We start from the raw sequence: 15,263 nt of genomic DNA on the forward strand, positions 1-15,263 counted from the left end.
TAATGACATACATAAATCATTAACTACTCAGCAACCATTACGAAATACATCAAAGATCAGACTTGAATTTACTTAGAAATTTGAATAATATTACTGTAATAGAGATACGACAGGTTGGTCGTAAATAATATACACAATAAAATGACATATTATAATGGTTACATATGATTTATAACTGCTAAATATTTGTATATCACGTATATAATAAACGTATTATATTATGTATCTTTAATATAATAACTTTGAGCTCTGAATACCTATATTTATTCAAGAAAAATAATGGTATTGCAACATGAGAAAATTCAAGAAAATGCCTTGATTATATTGATATGTACAACATATAAAAGCGATACGTATACCTATAAGATAAAAATATGTGTACCATTAATGATATTAATCATATCATTAGAAACGATTTGAATAGAAAAAAAATGTTATTTTCAAGGCTACTTTTCAAAAACATTTTATTATGCTTTACGGCTTTGAACAAAATGTAAAAACCATCGATCTTCATTCTTAATGCATGTTTGTTCATTTATCCTCGGATATTTCGGATACTGTTGTACTGTACAACTACAATTTGGCTTTCAGCCATTTCAATGTAAATGTAAGGTAGGTTAAAAAAAATACATAGTAGATAATTAAAAAAAAAATTAATTTACTCGTCGACCGCCATTAATTATGTCAAAAATATCTTGGCGGTATGATTAAGAAAATAAAAATTGAGTTCCTAAAATAACAATAATAAAACTTATACAATAATATCAGAATAAAAAATAGATCTTGCGATAAGTAACCATAATTACACGTTTAAATGAAGACAACAAAAAGTTTTAAACTATTATAGAAAATCCCATATACAATTTAATTAAAACCATCATTCAAATAATATTATCAGTATAAAAACAACAATATATAGTTTCTGAAGAACAACAAATCAATCAAAACAATTGTACAATTTGTTATACAATAATATATTTTATAACCTATTCTTTTTATATTATGTAAAAAGTAAAACAACATAATATAATATACAATATGGGCTTAATAAAAACGAAGTTATACAACTTAATTTACTTCTAGAAAGAATAAATTAAAATGAGGCTTTGTTATCATCACTATAACATTGTTATTTAGCACAATAATATGAATACTATAATACACAGTATAGGGGCGTACACGTGCACGAGACTTAAATTTTAGATTAGAGGTGAAACAATGTACAATATAATATAGCTGGTGTTATATACGAATATGCGATTTAAATAAATAAAACACTAAGAACAAATGCATCCTATTAAATACTACCGGTATTCTATACCAAATATATTATAAACTATTGCCAAAGCGCAAAAATCCAAAAGCCAATCATGTTGAAGTATTTTATTTGAATAGTCAATCAACCACTATCATATTAAACTCTCGATTATACTACAATGCTCAGTGACCTATTTCCAAAACCGAAGAAGAAAACTTTCTCGTCAATATACCCTTATTAATTATTCGTCAATATTATATTATATTAACTTCTTCAATGTACAAGCCACATCGGTCCATAAATTAGTGCTTTGTATAACTTAACAAGCTTCGTAGAAGTCCTTTTCAAATTAATGAAATTTAATTCATTCTCTCGCAGATTTAGCTATTGTTTTACTACGTGAAAAGGACGACATTTCGTTCAAACTTTTACGACCATGCCTATATAGATAAAATATATTTAACGTTATATAAATCTTTTATATATATTATCTAAAATAAATCGTAGGACATGTATAAATTACTCAGTATTAAGACTCTAAAACAATAATATAAAAGAATAGTATTATACTGTATTAAGTACATTATTTTTAACCGATTACAGTTAGATACGAGAAATGTATCCAACATTATTATTTGTCTGAAAATGTATAACTACCTAGAAATATTTTGTATTATAATATAACGTATTATATTACATATTATAATGTAATTTATAATACAAGTACTCACTTTAAAATACATAAATAACTTAAAAAGTGATAAATTAATATAGGTAGATAGATAGTATAAGTTTTAAATTTTTTAATATAGAATTTAAAAATAAACCACTAATCAGTATTTGAGGAATTGAGGACGAATATGAAGCTTCGAATTTTAACAAAGAACGTAAAGTTTTTACAAAATGTACCATATTACATAGGTATGGTAAAGTTTCTAATGCCACTACAAAAGTTTATAATGGAAAACTTCTACGAGAATCAAACTTGGATGTCAATAAACTAGTGTATTATAAACACAAAAACACGTTTGTTGAGCACGCATGTTACAAAGCTCAATAATTGCAGGCTTCCAAACACCAATTAATATTAAAATTAAAAACTATAGTTTAATCTGGCCTTTTTGTAGGTAATTAAATATTATTGTTTTGTTTTTTTTTAATTTTTACTCAAATAAATCGATATTGTATTATTTTTAATATTTTAAAGTTTAAAAAAATATCAGTACAGGTTTTAATAAAATACATATTTACCTATGGATTAATCATTTTTGACATGGTACTACATGTATAATTTTAAATATTTAAACACAATAAGTAACAATAGAGCTTGGAATAAGCAAAAAATTCCAAAGTTTTATATCTTCTATAGTTTCATACTTTTATGCGTGGTCATAATACAACGCATTTCAATATCGATTTGAATTCTTATAAACAATACTTAAAGTTTAAAGTAAATGTCAGAGAAATGACTTCCGACTAACATGACTTCGTTCGCCTTTACAGTGTTTAACTTTTGTCGGGAGATAATATTGAAAATGAAATCAAATATCCCCTAAGGGACACAGACTTTACGCGAATATTGCTTTTCCGCCCGCCTTCAATCTCCCCCATGCTTCCGGTTGACTGTAGGTATAGCTACTCGTAAAATATACCCATCAAAACCCATTAAGTTTGACGAAGTAAATTTTTCTTTCCCCGCGTTATTGACTTGAATAATTGATATCACTAGGAGCGAAAATACACTTGTAAAATAATAATGAAAACATTGTGCAACCACTCGAAAAACATGGATGTTTATTTTTTAATACAACTATAAATCCCAAAACCAAAATGTTCAACATAGTAATTGCTTAGGTATCTACACTATCTGCCTACCTGGGTATCTAATACTTAATATTTACTTCAAGAGGACATACATCCGTATGTATTGTCTGTCTTTACACACACTTCAACTTAACATTTAGCAAGTCTACGAGCGGTATATTTTATATTTGTAATAAGGCAATTAAAAATATTATAAAATTCGTGAAGGAAAATATAAGCCCGAGCAGAAAATGTTAAGATAAATTACTAAAAGTACATTTTTTCAAATGAATATAAAAACTCGTTTTAAAATAAATATATAAAATTAAACAAAAAATTTAATACCTACATGAAAAATAACCTCTGCTCTGGGCCTCTGGCTTAATTATTAATTTATTCTCCTTTATTAGAATGATAATATTTAAATTTGCTCTAATATTAACTATAAATAAACGATAAAACTGTAAGTAAGTTTCACATGTGTTTGTTCAAGAAATAAAATTTAACTTTAAATATAATATAATATTGTATTCATTTTAGTTTCTATATCTTAAATATTGTAAAATAAAACTTAATTTAATTCAACCTTAACGTACAATAATATGTATTACATTTTATTTAGTTAATTTTAGTATAAACTGAGAATTTAGAAATTTTATAATTTAATTATAAATTGAGTATACCCTTTCAATTGGTTGTCCAAAAATAAGATTAATGTTGAATTTAAAAGTTCAAAACTTAAATTAACTTTGGCGAAACCTAACAGTAGACAAGCCTTAACCTAAAACTCTGAAAGTTTTAACTAAAAAATATGTATAAATAGTTCTAAAACAAATTAAATACATAGTTCAAGCAACACGCAAATACATAAACATCTTAATATATAGATACATTAACTCGTTAATAAAAATACAAATATAATACAATATATATTAAATACAATCTTTAATAAACTTTAAACGCGAACCAAAAAGTTGTTAAAATTATATAGTATAGCAGTCTACGTGAATTAGTGAGTTATGATTTATTTTTATAAACAGTTTAGGAATACTAGAATTCCAATTAATAATTTAATATTTAAAATATTATCGTGAAAATCTTAACCCCATCAAAATAAGTGCATGGCGTTAATGACAATTAAAATCCTAAAAGCTGTATTTAATATTTATTTAGATGATTTATCAGTTAAATTACAATCTTGTAACAATTTACGAAAAACGTAAAAATTATATCTCGAATTACTTCAATAAAGTACGATAAGTAATAAATTAGATACTACCAACAAAATAATTCAATCACAAAAATAATACCCTAAATGCCAAATCTATCACCTGTCAAATTATAAGACTTTTTTTAAAACGTAAGTAAATAGAAAGTTTATAACTAATTAGTTATTAGTTAATAGACTCACAATTATACACTATATTTTATGTTATTTTTATACTGCGTAAACTTCAGTCAAAATCAAGGTCTTAACAATCTCCCTTGTTTAAAAACAAGACATTTAAAAGTATCAGATATCTGCTCGCCTTTCGGTTCTTTCTATATTTTTTTTACGTTTTTAATTTACTCAGTCATTGTATAAATTGTCTACACTCGTGTTTAAATCGTGATCTAACTCGACCTGATTAACCTAAATGACAAAGCAGTAGCGCACGTGTATTTTTATATAAACGCTAATAATGTTTCTTTATCCTACACAGTACACATTATATTATTACTTGAATTATACATGTGAACACATTTAGCCTAACGAATTTCTTCATTAGATATGCAGTAATAATACACTACAATTCCATACTTGATTAAAATAGAATTATCAATTGCTTTTTCTGAATTATTATATTTAAGTTCTAAATTCTAATATTATTAATTATATAAATATATACATAATAAACAAAACAAACCTAGAGTTATACAATAATAAACATAATGTATCGTGTAAAATGGACCTTATTTATACATTTTAGGAATAAAACTGTCAAACTTTTATTGATAAAAATTATGTTTTTACTTATAAATTTATAAATTATTTACTTATAAAATTCTTGGCATAGTCGAGAAACCGTAAATATTAAATCAATAAAAACACTTGTATAAATCTAATTTTAAAATGTTCTTAGGATTTTGAAAAATATTTACGAATTTTTTTTAACATTTTATACTGCATTTTCGTTATTATACTATTGTCAATCAATGAATAATAAATTCGAATTTAAGGTAAACATTTTAATTTTCGGCAGAAGAACCAATTATTTGTTGTGCACCTATACAACCATACAAGTAAAGGTGATTTATATGATTAATTGTTCCCTAAAATATTTAGAAATATAATACTACATAGTTATTTATGAGTTTATTACTTTTATTAGAAAAGAAATCCTTCAGTTTCTGCTACTGGTTGTGACTATGAGTAATAAAATTTAAATTAAAAATGATTCAGTCTTCAAACATTCAATATTTTAATATCTGCTTTAATACCTATACTTGACCTATACCAACCCCTTCTAACAAACTTCATATAAACTTACCTTCTATTTGATAGTCTTTTGTAAGTGAATATAATGCAAACTATCTCATCACTTTATAGTATTATACTCTTGATATTACAGAAGATATTATGGTTCAACAAAACACATGAGTCCCTATTAAATTACTACAATGTAATGAGTATGACAATATGACATGTCACATATTGAGTAACGAAACTAATTAAGTAGTAATTATCACAGAGGTTGTATTCATATAGATTTAGAATAACACAGTCTTCACTATTCAATGATATATAATAGAACAATTTGGTAGGTAGATTATACATTTCAATTATAATAATTATCTAATTACCCTATTAGTTTATGTTTTCAATTCTTTTGTTACAAAGTTACTTAACTAACTATTTGTAAAATGTATTTAAACATGATAGACACATAGCAGGGAACTATAAGACTTGCAAATGTATCTTGGATTGGTGACTTGGAAGATGGGTTTTTTTTAAAGTGACAAAAACTAGACAACTAAAATTACATTGTTAACATTGTACATTATAAATCATAGGTATACCCGAGTAGATACTTTTTTTAAATAGACGCCTATTAATTGTTACTTGCCGGTTGATGACCGACTAACTAATGATAAACAAAGACTTATTACTATATACACCTGGAGGTACCTCTCTGTATCTTTCTATTACAAAATAGTCATTACTAATGTTACCTTTTGAGCTTTGCACATGGTGTTGATGGCTTGGACATCGTGACTTGAATGCCTCGATTCGTGCATGCACACAGCACACACTGGTATCTTGCAGACCATACAGTACATGGAAAGGCACTCTTCTTCGTGTTCGTTGCAGATGATGTCCCTGCTTCTGATCTTGTTCCTGAGCGCCACCTTGCCAACGGTCGGCTCCAGCAGGTTGTGCTTGGCCAACGGGCCTCTGGACGGATGACAGTTGTCGCGGCACGAGTCGCAGTACAACACCTCGCATTGCTCGCACAGCACGGTAGCATCGGCGGCCGGTTCGCACTCGCACAGCTGACACTTGGGCACAATGTGCCTGAGCTCGCCGTAACGGTCGACGATGTTTCTCATCGTCCTGTACTTTGGCAGATTGTGCGCGCCATTGTCATCAAAGTACACGGTCTTCCTGCAAGCCGGACACGACAGCGAATACGAGCCGGCCATGACCGGCGGGAACGCAATGATACCGCCACCGATGTGGCTGGACGTGCCCAGGTAACTATTCGGCCGGCTGTTGCACACCACGCCGCTGTCCGTCTCGCTGAGTATGGACAGCTTGTCCGACTCCGGATGGCAGTCGGACGACGCGTGCGACTCGGCTGTGCTACTGCCGCTGGTAGTCGAGTTGCCGCTGTTCTCTTGCGGTGCGGTCGGCTCCAACGGCCGCTGTGCGTGCACCGCACAGTTCAGGCATAACGCATGATAGCACGGCAACAGCACCGGATTGTTGAACAGCTGCTTGCAGGCGATGCAGTGCAGTTCGTCTTCCATCGCGGCGGCGAAACGTATACTCTCGGATAAGAGGATTTGTCTCGATTGTTTTCGAAAATTCGGAAGCGGTTAGACGGTCGTCGTCGTGTCGATCGGTGATCGAAATAGCTCACATCGCGGAAAATCCTCCGACCGGCCAAACGATTGCGCGAGAAAAATCGGAAAAAACGTAACTGTAAATATTAAAATAAACACTTTAATGCACACGCACACACCGCAGTGGCGTTTTACAATGTTATTACTATGTGAATTGTATGTACAAGCGGCACGGAGCAGAAACACACGACAAGACTACATACACGCTAGACAAAAACTAAGTGGTCACAGTTGTGTTAGTTGATAGTTGATACGTCTTGGTGTATTATTGTTGTTGTGTTAGCCGGAGGAAAACGCGACGTTTGTTTACACGACGCTAATGAACTCTGGCGGCGAGCGACCGCACACAGTCACCGCTACAGTGTTGTCGGCAAACTCGACAATTTTACTCGAAATCGAAAACGCAAACAATTATGACAAAATGGATCTATCTTGTCGAGCGTACAAGTCTATTCCAACTAAAACGACTCGTCTATTTCGAATTGTGCACTGGAACACAGTAATGAAATGCATTTCGTGTTTTTAAGTACGTATATTGCAATAATTTTGAATACATATTGTATTATTGTTGTGACAATACGCAATTGTTTTCATTCGGAGTTAACGTTTGTCACACTGCTGCAGTACGGTCACGGACATCTAATGATAAAAATATAGAGATAACCGAGCACTTCAGTTTGGATAACGACCTGTTCAAGGTGAATTGATATTTGATAATATATTATAATCAAGGTGGATTAAATAAATTTATCATTTAATTATACTTTAAGGATAACTGGATAAGACTTAAGAACGATGTAGAGAAGATATTCTTCTTACATCGTACATAAACCTTGTGACTGCAGCGTGCAAAACATAATATAAATATTATAAATTAAAATATTGTTTATGCTTATCAATCATTATTTAGTAATAACATTTTTAACAATAATATTAGATAATAGTTTAAGTGGTATAATGTCAATATGCAAATATGACTTATTTATATGGTGTAAATGGAGGGAGTTAGCCAAGTTGAGACTTGACGATTTAGTAAGTAAGCACGAAATATAAACGACGAGTTTCTAGTTTAGAATTAAATTGAAGAAACAGTAAATTCGCAAAAAGAAACGTCGCATATATTTATTTTAAAATAACTGAATGTCCACAATACAAGTAATTAATAATTTTAACTTTAATACTCTATAGTCTATTAAGTACATAACATAAACTCATAGTATGATAAACTTAATTATATAATGATTAAACCATTCAAAATGGTAGCAGGTTTAAATTTCTATTTATTAATTCACATTAATGTGTTGTAAAAGTAATGGAAACATGATCCTATCATCATCATTAACATATACTATATCAAGAAAATCTCGGTTTAAGATGATAAGCTAACAGAAAGATCTGACAAATAAAACGAAAAATTAATACAAAACACAAGTTAAACATCTGAAAAAAAAACATAAAAATTATAAAGATAAAAAATTGTTTAAAATTTATTCAAGTCTGAAATTTTCAAAAATAATACTCTAAATAGTTATTACATTTCAAATTAATTTACTCCAAAAATATATTGATATTTTAAATAATTGTAAAAATAAACTACTTACCTTAAATAAACCTTTAAACTGTTTAAATCTTTCTCAAAAATATATGAACAAATTTAAACATTTTTATTTTCCATATTAAAAATAAAAAAAAAATAATTTTCCTATACTTGCAGCCCAAGTGTTTGTAAATTATATAAGAAAAATATCGATTAGAACAAAATGTATTCCATTTTTCAGGTCTTTCAGTTACATCCTACTTAGCATTGGATCTGGTGAACGTAATTTTTATAATTTTTTATTCTATAATATTAAAATTCTAAGTTAGTTGCAGTATTGTTAACTATTTGGGTAAAAATATTCAAATACTTTTTTTTTCTTATTGAATACTTTTTATTTTGAAGTATTTGAATGGTGTTTTAAATATTTTTTTATTTATCCCTTTAATTTTTGATTTATTTCTATTTGTAATCCTTGTTAAATAAAAATACTGGCCATCATCGTCATGCTTCAACATTATAAAATAATTATATTATTTATATTGACCATTATTCATTTATGGACAATTCGATATCGGTTTTGGTTTTTGTCCATTAAAAAATAACAAACACGACAGATCAGCATTTTGAACAAATAATATTTTTAAAATGCAAGATTCAAATTGTTGATAAATATATCTAAATACTTAAAATTAAAATTAATTTATTTTTTTTGTATTTGAAGATAGATTATTTAAGAACATTGATTATAAACGCAATAATACTCTAAGAGCTTAAGTGTAAATTATAAGAAATGTTTTTTGATTGCTTTTCTTCAGTATTTTTGAGTTATTATTAAGTTCATATTACCATTGATTTTATAATATATTATAAAATCAATGATACCCATTACCTATATATTTTTGTCATTTAGATGACAATATAAAATCATTGCTATATTTTTTTATCATCATTTAATGTTTATATCATTTGAATACATCAGGTATTAAAATTTAAATACAACATTAATAGTGATATCATATATTTTCAAAACAGTTAAAATAATTATTATCTTATTCGTTTGTTTAGGAAACAACTGTTATATCTTAATCAAAATGAAGCTAGTCCAAATAACCACAATAAAAATGAGAAATATTAAATTATTTGCAAGTTCATGTAAACGTTTATATAGTAAATGTCAAACAAGTAGTTATGACGTACTTGTTGTGGGAGGAGGTATTGTTGGATTTGCTACTGCAAGAGCATTACTATCACGCAATAAACATTTACATGTAGGTCTGGTAGAAAAAGAAAATAGGCCTTCAGTTCATCAAAGTGGACATAACAGTGGAGTTATACATGCAGGTATTTATTACAAACCAGGCTCAATGAGAGCAAAAATGTGCATTGAAGGTCTATATAAAACTTATGAATACTGTGCTAAAAATAATATACCACATAAAAAATGTGGAAAACTTATTGTTGCCACTGACGAGTCCCAGATAAAAAGTTTAAATGACTTATATGAGCGGGGATTAGAAAACGGTACTCCTGACATTAAGTTGATAAATGGAAATGATATTAAGACCATTGAACCATATTGTAATGTAAGTCAGTATAAGTCATAAAAACTTACAGATTAATTTTTTTTTTTTTTTTCGTATTTGTAGGGTGTACGAGCAATTCATTTGCCACATACAGGAATTGTAGATTGGGCAGTAGTGACAAAACATTATGCAGCAGACTTTGTAAATTTAGGAGGCAAAATAACTTACGATTTTAAAGTGAAATCGTTTGAAGAATGTAAACATAAAAAAGCACTCAGAATAATTTCTGAAACAAATGTACTTTTATTATAAAGTAGTACATAAAAATACAAAAATATATAGCTTGGCTTGTGTTAAAACTTTACTGACACTTCTTTTAAATGGGTGATTGCCTAAAAATTTAAGCAACACAATACGCTATGTTAATAGTTTTAAAAAAAAAATTTTTATTCGTAAAACTAAAAATATTAAAAAAAAATTACAGAAAGAAGTATTAGCAAATTATGTCATCACATGTGGTGGACTGCAATCAGATGAATTATCATTGATGACTGGATGTCAACCTGATCCATACATATTACCAATACGTGGTGAATATCTTTTACTTGGCAAAGAAAAAGCACACCTCGTTAAAGGCAATATTTATCCAGTAATGACCATTTTAATTTTAATATACAATTAGTGCACATTCATTATTTTACCTAATACCTGTATTATTATACACTATACATCATAACAGTCATTAATTTTTAAATTTATTTGTTTTTTTTCGTAGGTACCTGATCCCAGTTTACCATTTCTTGGGGTACATTTCACTCCAAGAATGGATGGCTCTGTTTTTTTGGGTCCAAATGCAGTTCTGGCTCTAAAACAAGAAGGATACAGGTTTTTAGTATAAATTAAAAAAATATTAAATTATATAAACAGTTTGTAGGTTTTTAATATATTATTCATGTCTTTAGTTGGGATGATGTAAGTGTTTCCAACACAATAAGGCTTTTAAAATTAGATGGAGTACAAAAACTAATGGCAAAACATATGAAATTTGGCATAAATGAAACAATTAAGTCATTATTTCCTGCCATGCAACTTAAAGAAATACAAAAGTACATTCCAGATATCAAACGAAATGATATTATTAAGTAAATTAAAAACTAAAAAAATATGAGACTAATAATATTTATTTGACCCATTCTGTTACATAAATAATTAGAGGTCCTACGGGTGTTCGAGCTCAACCACTGTGGGCAAATGGAACAATGGCAGAAGATTTGGTGCTAGACATTGCGTCAAATGATCCTTCAGATTTAGTGAAGCATAGAATAATGCATTGCCGAAGTGCTCCATCCCCTTCAGCTACATCATCATTACCAATTGGCGATGTCATTGTTGACAAAATGTTTGCAAAATACCCACATTTAAACCATATACCAAATTAAGTTACCTACTGATATCAATAATGTATTTGACACTTGTGTTATATTTTATATAATACACTTGATTGATGATAGTTAGATTATTATGATAACTTCAGTTTATTAGATAAAAGTGAGGTCTCGTTTAGTACATTTTTTAAATATCAACATTGATTTAAGTTTCTTAGAATAATCTAACCAAACAGACTAATTTTTATAATTAGATTAACACTAATCAAAATATGTTATGTATACTTGAATAAAAATCATATTATTACCATAATAAATATTATGTAAATAATAACAATCTATCTACTTGATTTTTGCTTATTACTATTCATTATTATTTATTAAGTTAAATAAAAAATAATATTAACTTGGGGGAAAAAAAACGCAATATGTATTTTGTTAATTAATTCAGAACTATAAAAACATAAAATTGGAAATAATAAAATATACCTAATAGTTAATTGGATAATATGATCATAGACGGTGGCCACAGTTTGGAAAAAATCCATTAAGTGTCAAATTTCTCACAAACAAATTTAAAATATAATAAGAAACTAAGGTTCTATACATTTAGCAGTCATTACCTTTTGCTATCTATCTAACTTTATTAGTTTTAACATTATAGTGAATTGACCTTATATCTAACGTTAAGGAAAAACATTGTTTGAGTTTTGCTAAAACTATTTTAAGATAACCTTCAAAGTTCAAAAAGAGTTATAATTGTATTAATTACTAATCACTTGCTTTAAAATTAAAACAAAAAACACTCAAAACATGGAAACATTCTAAGATCATAACTAATGAAACAAACATAAATTTACTATATCATGCATTTGTAAAAATAAAAATATGTATAATATATCCTCTTAATAAGTAAATATTTATTTATTTATTTAATATATAATAATATTTCTATGAAGCTATAAAATTAAATAAAGGTATGTTAAATTAATTAGTTATCATAACTACCTGGTACATCCCAATTGAATGCCATACCAGGCCATAATACTGGTTTCTTCGTGGAACAAAATTTGTCAAATTCAGACTGCAATTTATTTTCAAGACATTCAATCTCATTTATCTTTGAGCCATAGAATTCTATTGGATTAATCGCATTTACCTCGATTGTACTGGTACATTCTGTAAACACAAACTATCAAATGATTTTTTTATTTAGAAAAAATTACAACTAAAAAAAATCTCTTATGATTTAATAACTATTCATTGAACCGAAACATAGAATAGTCTCGTCAATGGCAGCATAAAAACAATTTGTAACTCTATGCTCATAGTAATAACAAATGCTCAAATTTGGTGTATTATATATTTATATTACATAGGACATAATAACCTAAATAATTATTTTAAAAAGTCAAAAAAGAAAAAGGTGTATACCATACTACCATCACAGTAATTTACATACTTGAAATTATCTCTATTTTTTATTTATATGAAAACTAAGAATGTAAATAACTTTTTAAAAGAACAAACAATCAAAACTGAAATGAAACTTTACCACCCTTATATTGCATACACTTATAATACAGACATCTATAAATTTAAATTTATAATATTTTATCTACTTCAAGGTTTGCTAGTATTAGTAATAGACAGGGACGTACACAGGGGGGTGTTTTGGGTGTTCAAACACCCCCGAAATACTTGGGTTTTTGTTTGGTTATTTACTTATTCAATTTTAATATTAATTTTGTTATATCAATGTTTGTATTTAAAAAAGTTCTACTTTTCAATAATTTGTTTTCAAAAACACCCCCCAAAACATTTTTCTGCGTACGTCTCTGGTAATAAATTAAATTTGTCTTCTAGAGAAGTAGAAGCAATATCCTTTTGGTTCAAAAATTCCAGTTTTAACTATTATCCACTTAGACCTATACAAAGAGAAAAGCATGTATCCAATAGTAAAATGTGAAGATAAAAATTTAAAATAAATAATTATATTAAATTATTAAACAATTAAAAACAAAGTTAAAAGTTTGTCTCCCTATCTAACTATCTACAGAGGCCATGATTATAATTTATAAACATTCTTAACTTCTATATAGATTTTTGAAAGAAATTATTATTTTTAGGTAGTTTATGATGTCTAGAAGTGGGAATTTCCCATGTACCCAATGTACCCAGTATTCTAATTATTTACATCACCATATAAATTTGAATATTTAATTGTAAACATACTAAAAAAATAACAATTAACAAATCATTACCATTTTCAAAACTTGGTGAATTGCACAATCCGTACTCTTTGTCAACTTTTCTCTTTTCTAATTCTATAAACAAAGAATAATACCCATCTATTATACTTCAATCTATAATATAATAATATTTTAATTACTAATTAAATCATTATAATAAGTTAACTAATATATATACCAGTACTAACCTACTTTTTCTTGATGTTCCAATGTTTTTTTAGAAAACTTTAAATATTCTAAATCAATATCAACACTGCTATCGGAAGAGTATTCACAAGCATCGTACTCATTTTCATTGGTGTTAAAAGTTCTACAAGTATTTATTTCCTAGGAAATAAATAAAAAATACAATATGTAATTACAAATATAATTTAAAAATCTCAATCATAAGAATTTTATCACTTTTCACAAAATTAAAAACGTAATACCATTGAACACTAGTAAAACGACCGACGTTCCATAAATTTAAAATTAGATGACAGGTATAAGAAATGTGTAATTTATTGAAGCAGAGAATAACGATAAAAACATACTATAGTTTCAGTTTTGATTGGTGCCGATGATCCACTGCTATCCGTTCCTCTAGCCCCTGAAATTCGATAACCCCAATCGATTATGTGTTCGTAGTTTTTCCAAAAATTCAACAAATTCTGGTCCATTTTTTATACTCAAATCAAATAAAACTTAGAAATATTTAAAATTTAGAAATAGAAAAGACCGGAAAATTTGAAAAATTTACTTTGATAACGCTTATCGTTTTATATTTTTGTTGGTATCTCCCAATAGGAGATAATATATTCTGTGGGACTGTTCTATGGTAGTATTGTACCACTTTTTCTATATTTTTATTTTACCAACAATTTTTTCAATGTTCAAATTTTCCTAATAACTAGATTTCCCATTATTCAGTTTTTACCAGTTGGATAAAATATATATTGGTTATTGTGGTTTTTTAAAAAAAATATTCATTGGAAAATCGCATCAAAATTAATGATTTAAAATATTTTTTTTTAACAATTTTTTTTAATACACAATCTGTAATTATTTTTTTACAATAAGCGTATGTGATGGAGGTGACATGGCTTGAAGCCACCCATTGGAGGCACTTAAATGTAGGAATTTATTTTTAGAACGTTATAAAGAAATAACGAGAAGTACTAAGGAAAGGAGGGAATTATAATAATTTTAATTTAGGTCACGAAACCAAATACGTTTGAGTCGCCTTCTGGGGGTTAGGGTTTGTGGATAGTTCGGAAATCAAGGGATTTTGATATTTGAGAAATTTAAAGTGCAAGCGTTTAGCTAAGGATTTTCAACGTTTTGGACTGTTGGAATGGCTAGGTCTCTATGTAGAGTGTCGTTAGTTACATAATATAGGGTTTTGGTTATTTTACG

The 15,263-nt window shown here is 27.9% G+C and overlaps 3 protein-coding genes across 8 annotated transcripts in view; 1 reads left to right on the forward strand and 2 right to left on the reverse strand.

Annotated features, from left to right (window-relative positions):
* The window catches only part of LOC132919637 (E3 ubiquitin-protein ligase TRIM9), a 66,403-nt gene extending 58,956 nt beyond the window's left edge, over positions 1-7,447 (reverse strand). For both annotated transcript variants that reach the window (XM_060981373.1, XM_060981372.1), the window contains exon 1: positions 6,275-7,447. In XM_060981373.1, the coding sequence (XP_060837356.1) occupies positions 6,275-7,072 (798 nt within the window). In that variant the 5' untranslated portion in view covers positions 7,073-7,447. The remainder of the gene's footprint in view (positions 1-6,274) is intronic.
* Positions 7,448-7,639: 192 nt separating this feature from the next.
* LOC132919638 (L-2-hydroxyglutarate dehydrogenase, mitochondrial) lies at positions 7,640-11,953 on the forward strand. Of its 5 annotated transcripts, XM_060981377.1 has the most exons (8): positions 8,207-8,323; positions 8,947-8,987; positions 9,774-10,291; positions 10,355-10,528; positions 10,716-10,880; positions 11,007-11,116; positions 11,194-11,373; positions 11,445-11,953. In XM_060981377.1, the coding sequence occupies exons 3-8, from the start codon at positions 9,800-9,802 to the stop codon at positions 11,668-11,670; spliced, it is 1,347 nt and encodes a 448-aa protein (XP_060837360.1). In that variant the 5' UTR covers positions 8,207-8,323; positions 8,947-8,987; positions 9,774-9,799; the 3' UTR covers positions 11,671-11,953. The 5 variants fall into 5 exon arrangements, with proteins under 5 accessions (XP_060837361.1, XP_060837357.1, XP_060837359.1 ...); XM_060981378.1 differs by lacking the exons at positions 8,207-8,323; positions 8,947-8,987 and adding an exon at positions 7,640-7,866; XM_060981374.1 differs by lacking the exons at positions 8,207-8,323; positions 8,947-8,987 and adding an exon at positions 7,973-8,204.
* Positions 11,954-12,667: 714 nt separating this feature from the next.
* LOC132919640 (uncharacterized) lies at positions 12,668-14,607 on the reverse strand. The gene is made up of 4 exons (XM_060981379.1): positions 14,402-14,607; positions 14,057-14,195; positions 13,881-13,943; positions 12,668-12,808 (listed from the first exon to the last, which is right to left on the reverse strand). The coding sequence occupies exons 1-4, from the start codon at positions 14,525-14,527 to the stop codon at positions 12,762-12,764; spliced, it is 375 nt and encodes a 124-aa protein (XP_060837362.1). The 5' UTR covers positions 14,528-14,607; the 3' UTR covers positions 12,668-12,761.
* Positions 14,608-15,263: the final 656 nt, after the last annotated feature.

Source organism: Rhopalosiphum padi, chromosome 2, assembly GCF_020882245.1.
Source record: "Rhopalosiphum padi isolate XX-2018 chromosome 2, ASM2088224v1, whole genome shotgun sequence".
Lineage (NCBI taxonomy): Eukaryota > Metazoa > Arthropoda > Insecta > Hemiptera > Aphididae > Rhopalosiphum > Rhopalosiphum padi.

Bases quoted from the DNA above. Each gene is read 5' to 3' on its own strand.
- LOC132919638 (XM_060981374.1), top strand. From the start codon at position 8,057: ATGCTTATCAATCATTATTTAGTAATAACATTTTTAACAATAATATTA. The intron at 8,205-9,773 runs GTAAGCACGAAA...TCGTTTGTTTAG, and splicing joins GAGACTTGACGATTTAGTAA to GAAACAACTGTTATATCTTA. The intron at 10,881-11,006 runs GTAATGACCATT...TTTTTTTCGTAG, and splicing joins TTAAAGGCAATATTTATCCA to GTACCTGATCCCAGTTTACC.
- LOC132919640 (XM_060981379.1), bottom strand. From the start codon at position 14,527: ATGGACCAGAATTTGTTGAATTTTTGGAAAAACTACGAACACATAATC. The intron at 14,196-14,401 runs GTATGTTTTTAT...TTTATTTCCTAG, and splicing joins CAATCAAAACTGAAACTATA to GAAATAAATACTTGTAGAAC. The intron at 13,944-14,056 runs GTTAGTACTGGT...CTTTGTTTATAG, and splicing joins GGAACATCAAGAAAAAGTAG to AATTAGAAAAGAGAAAAGTT.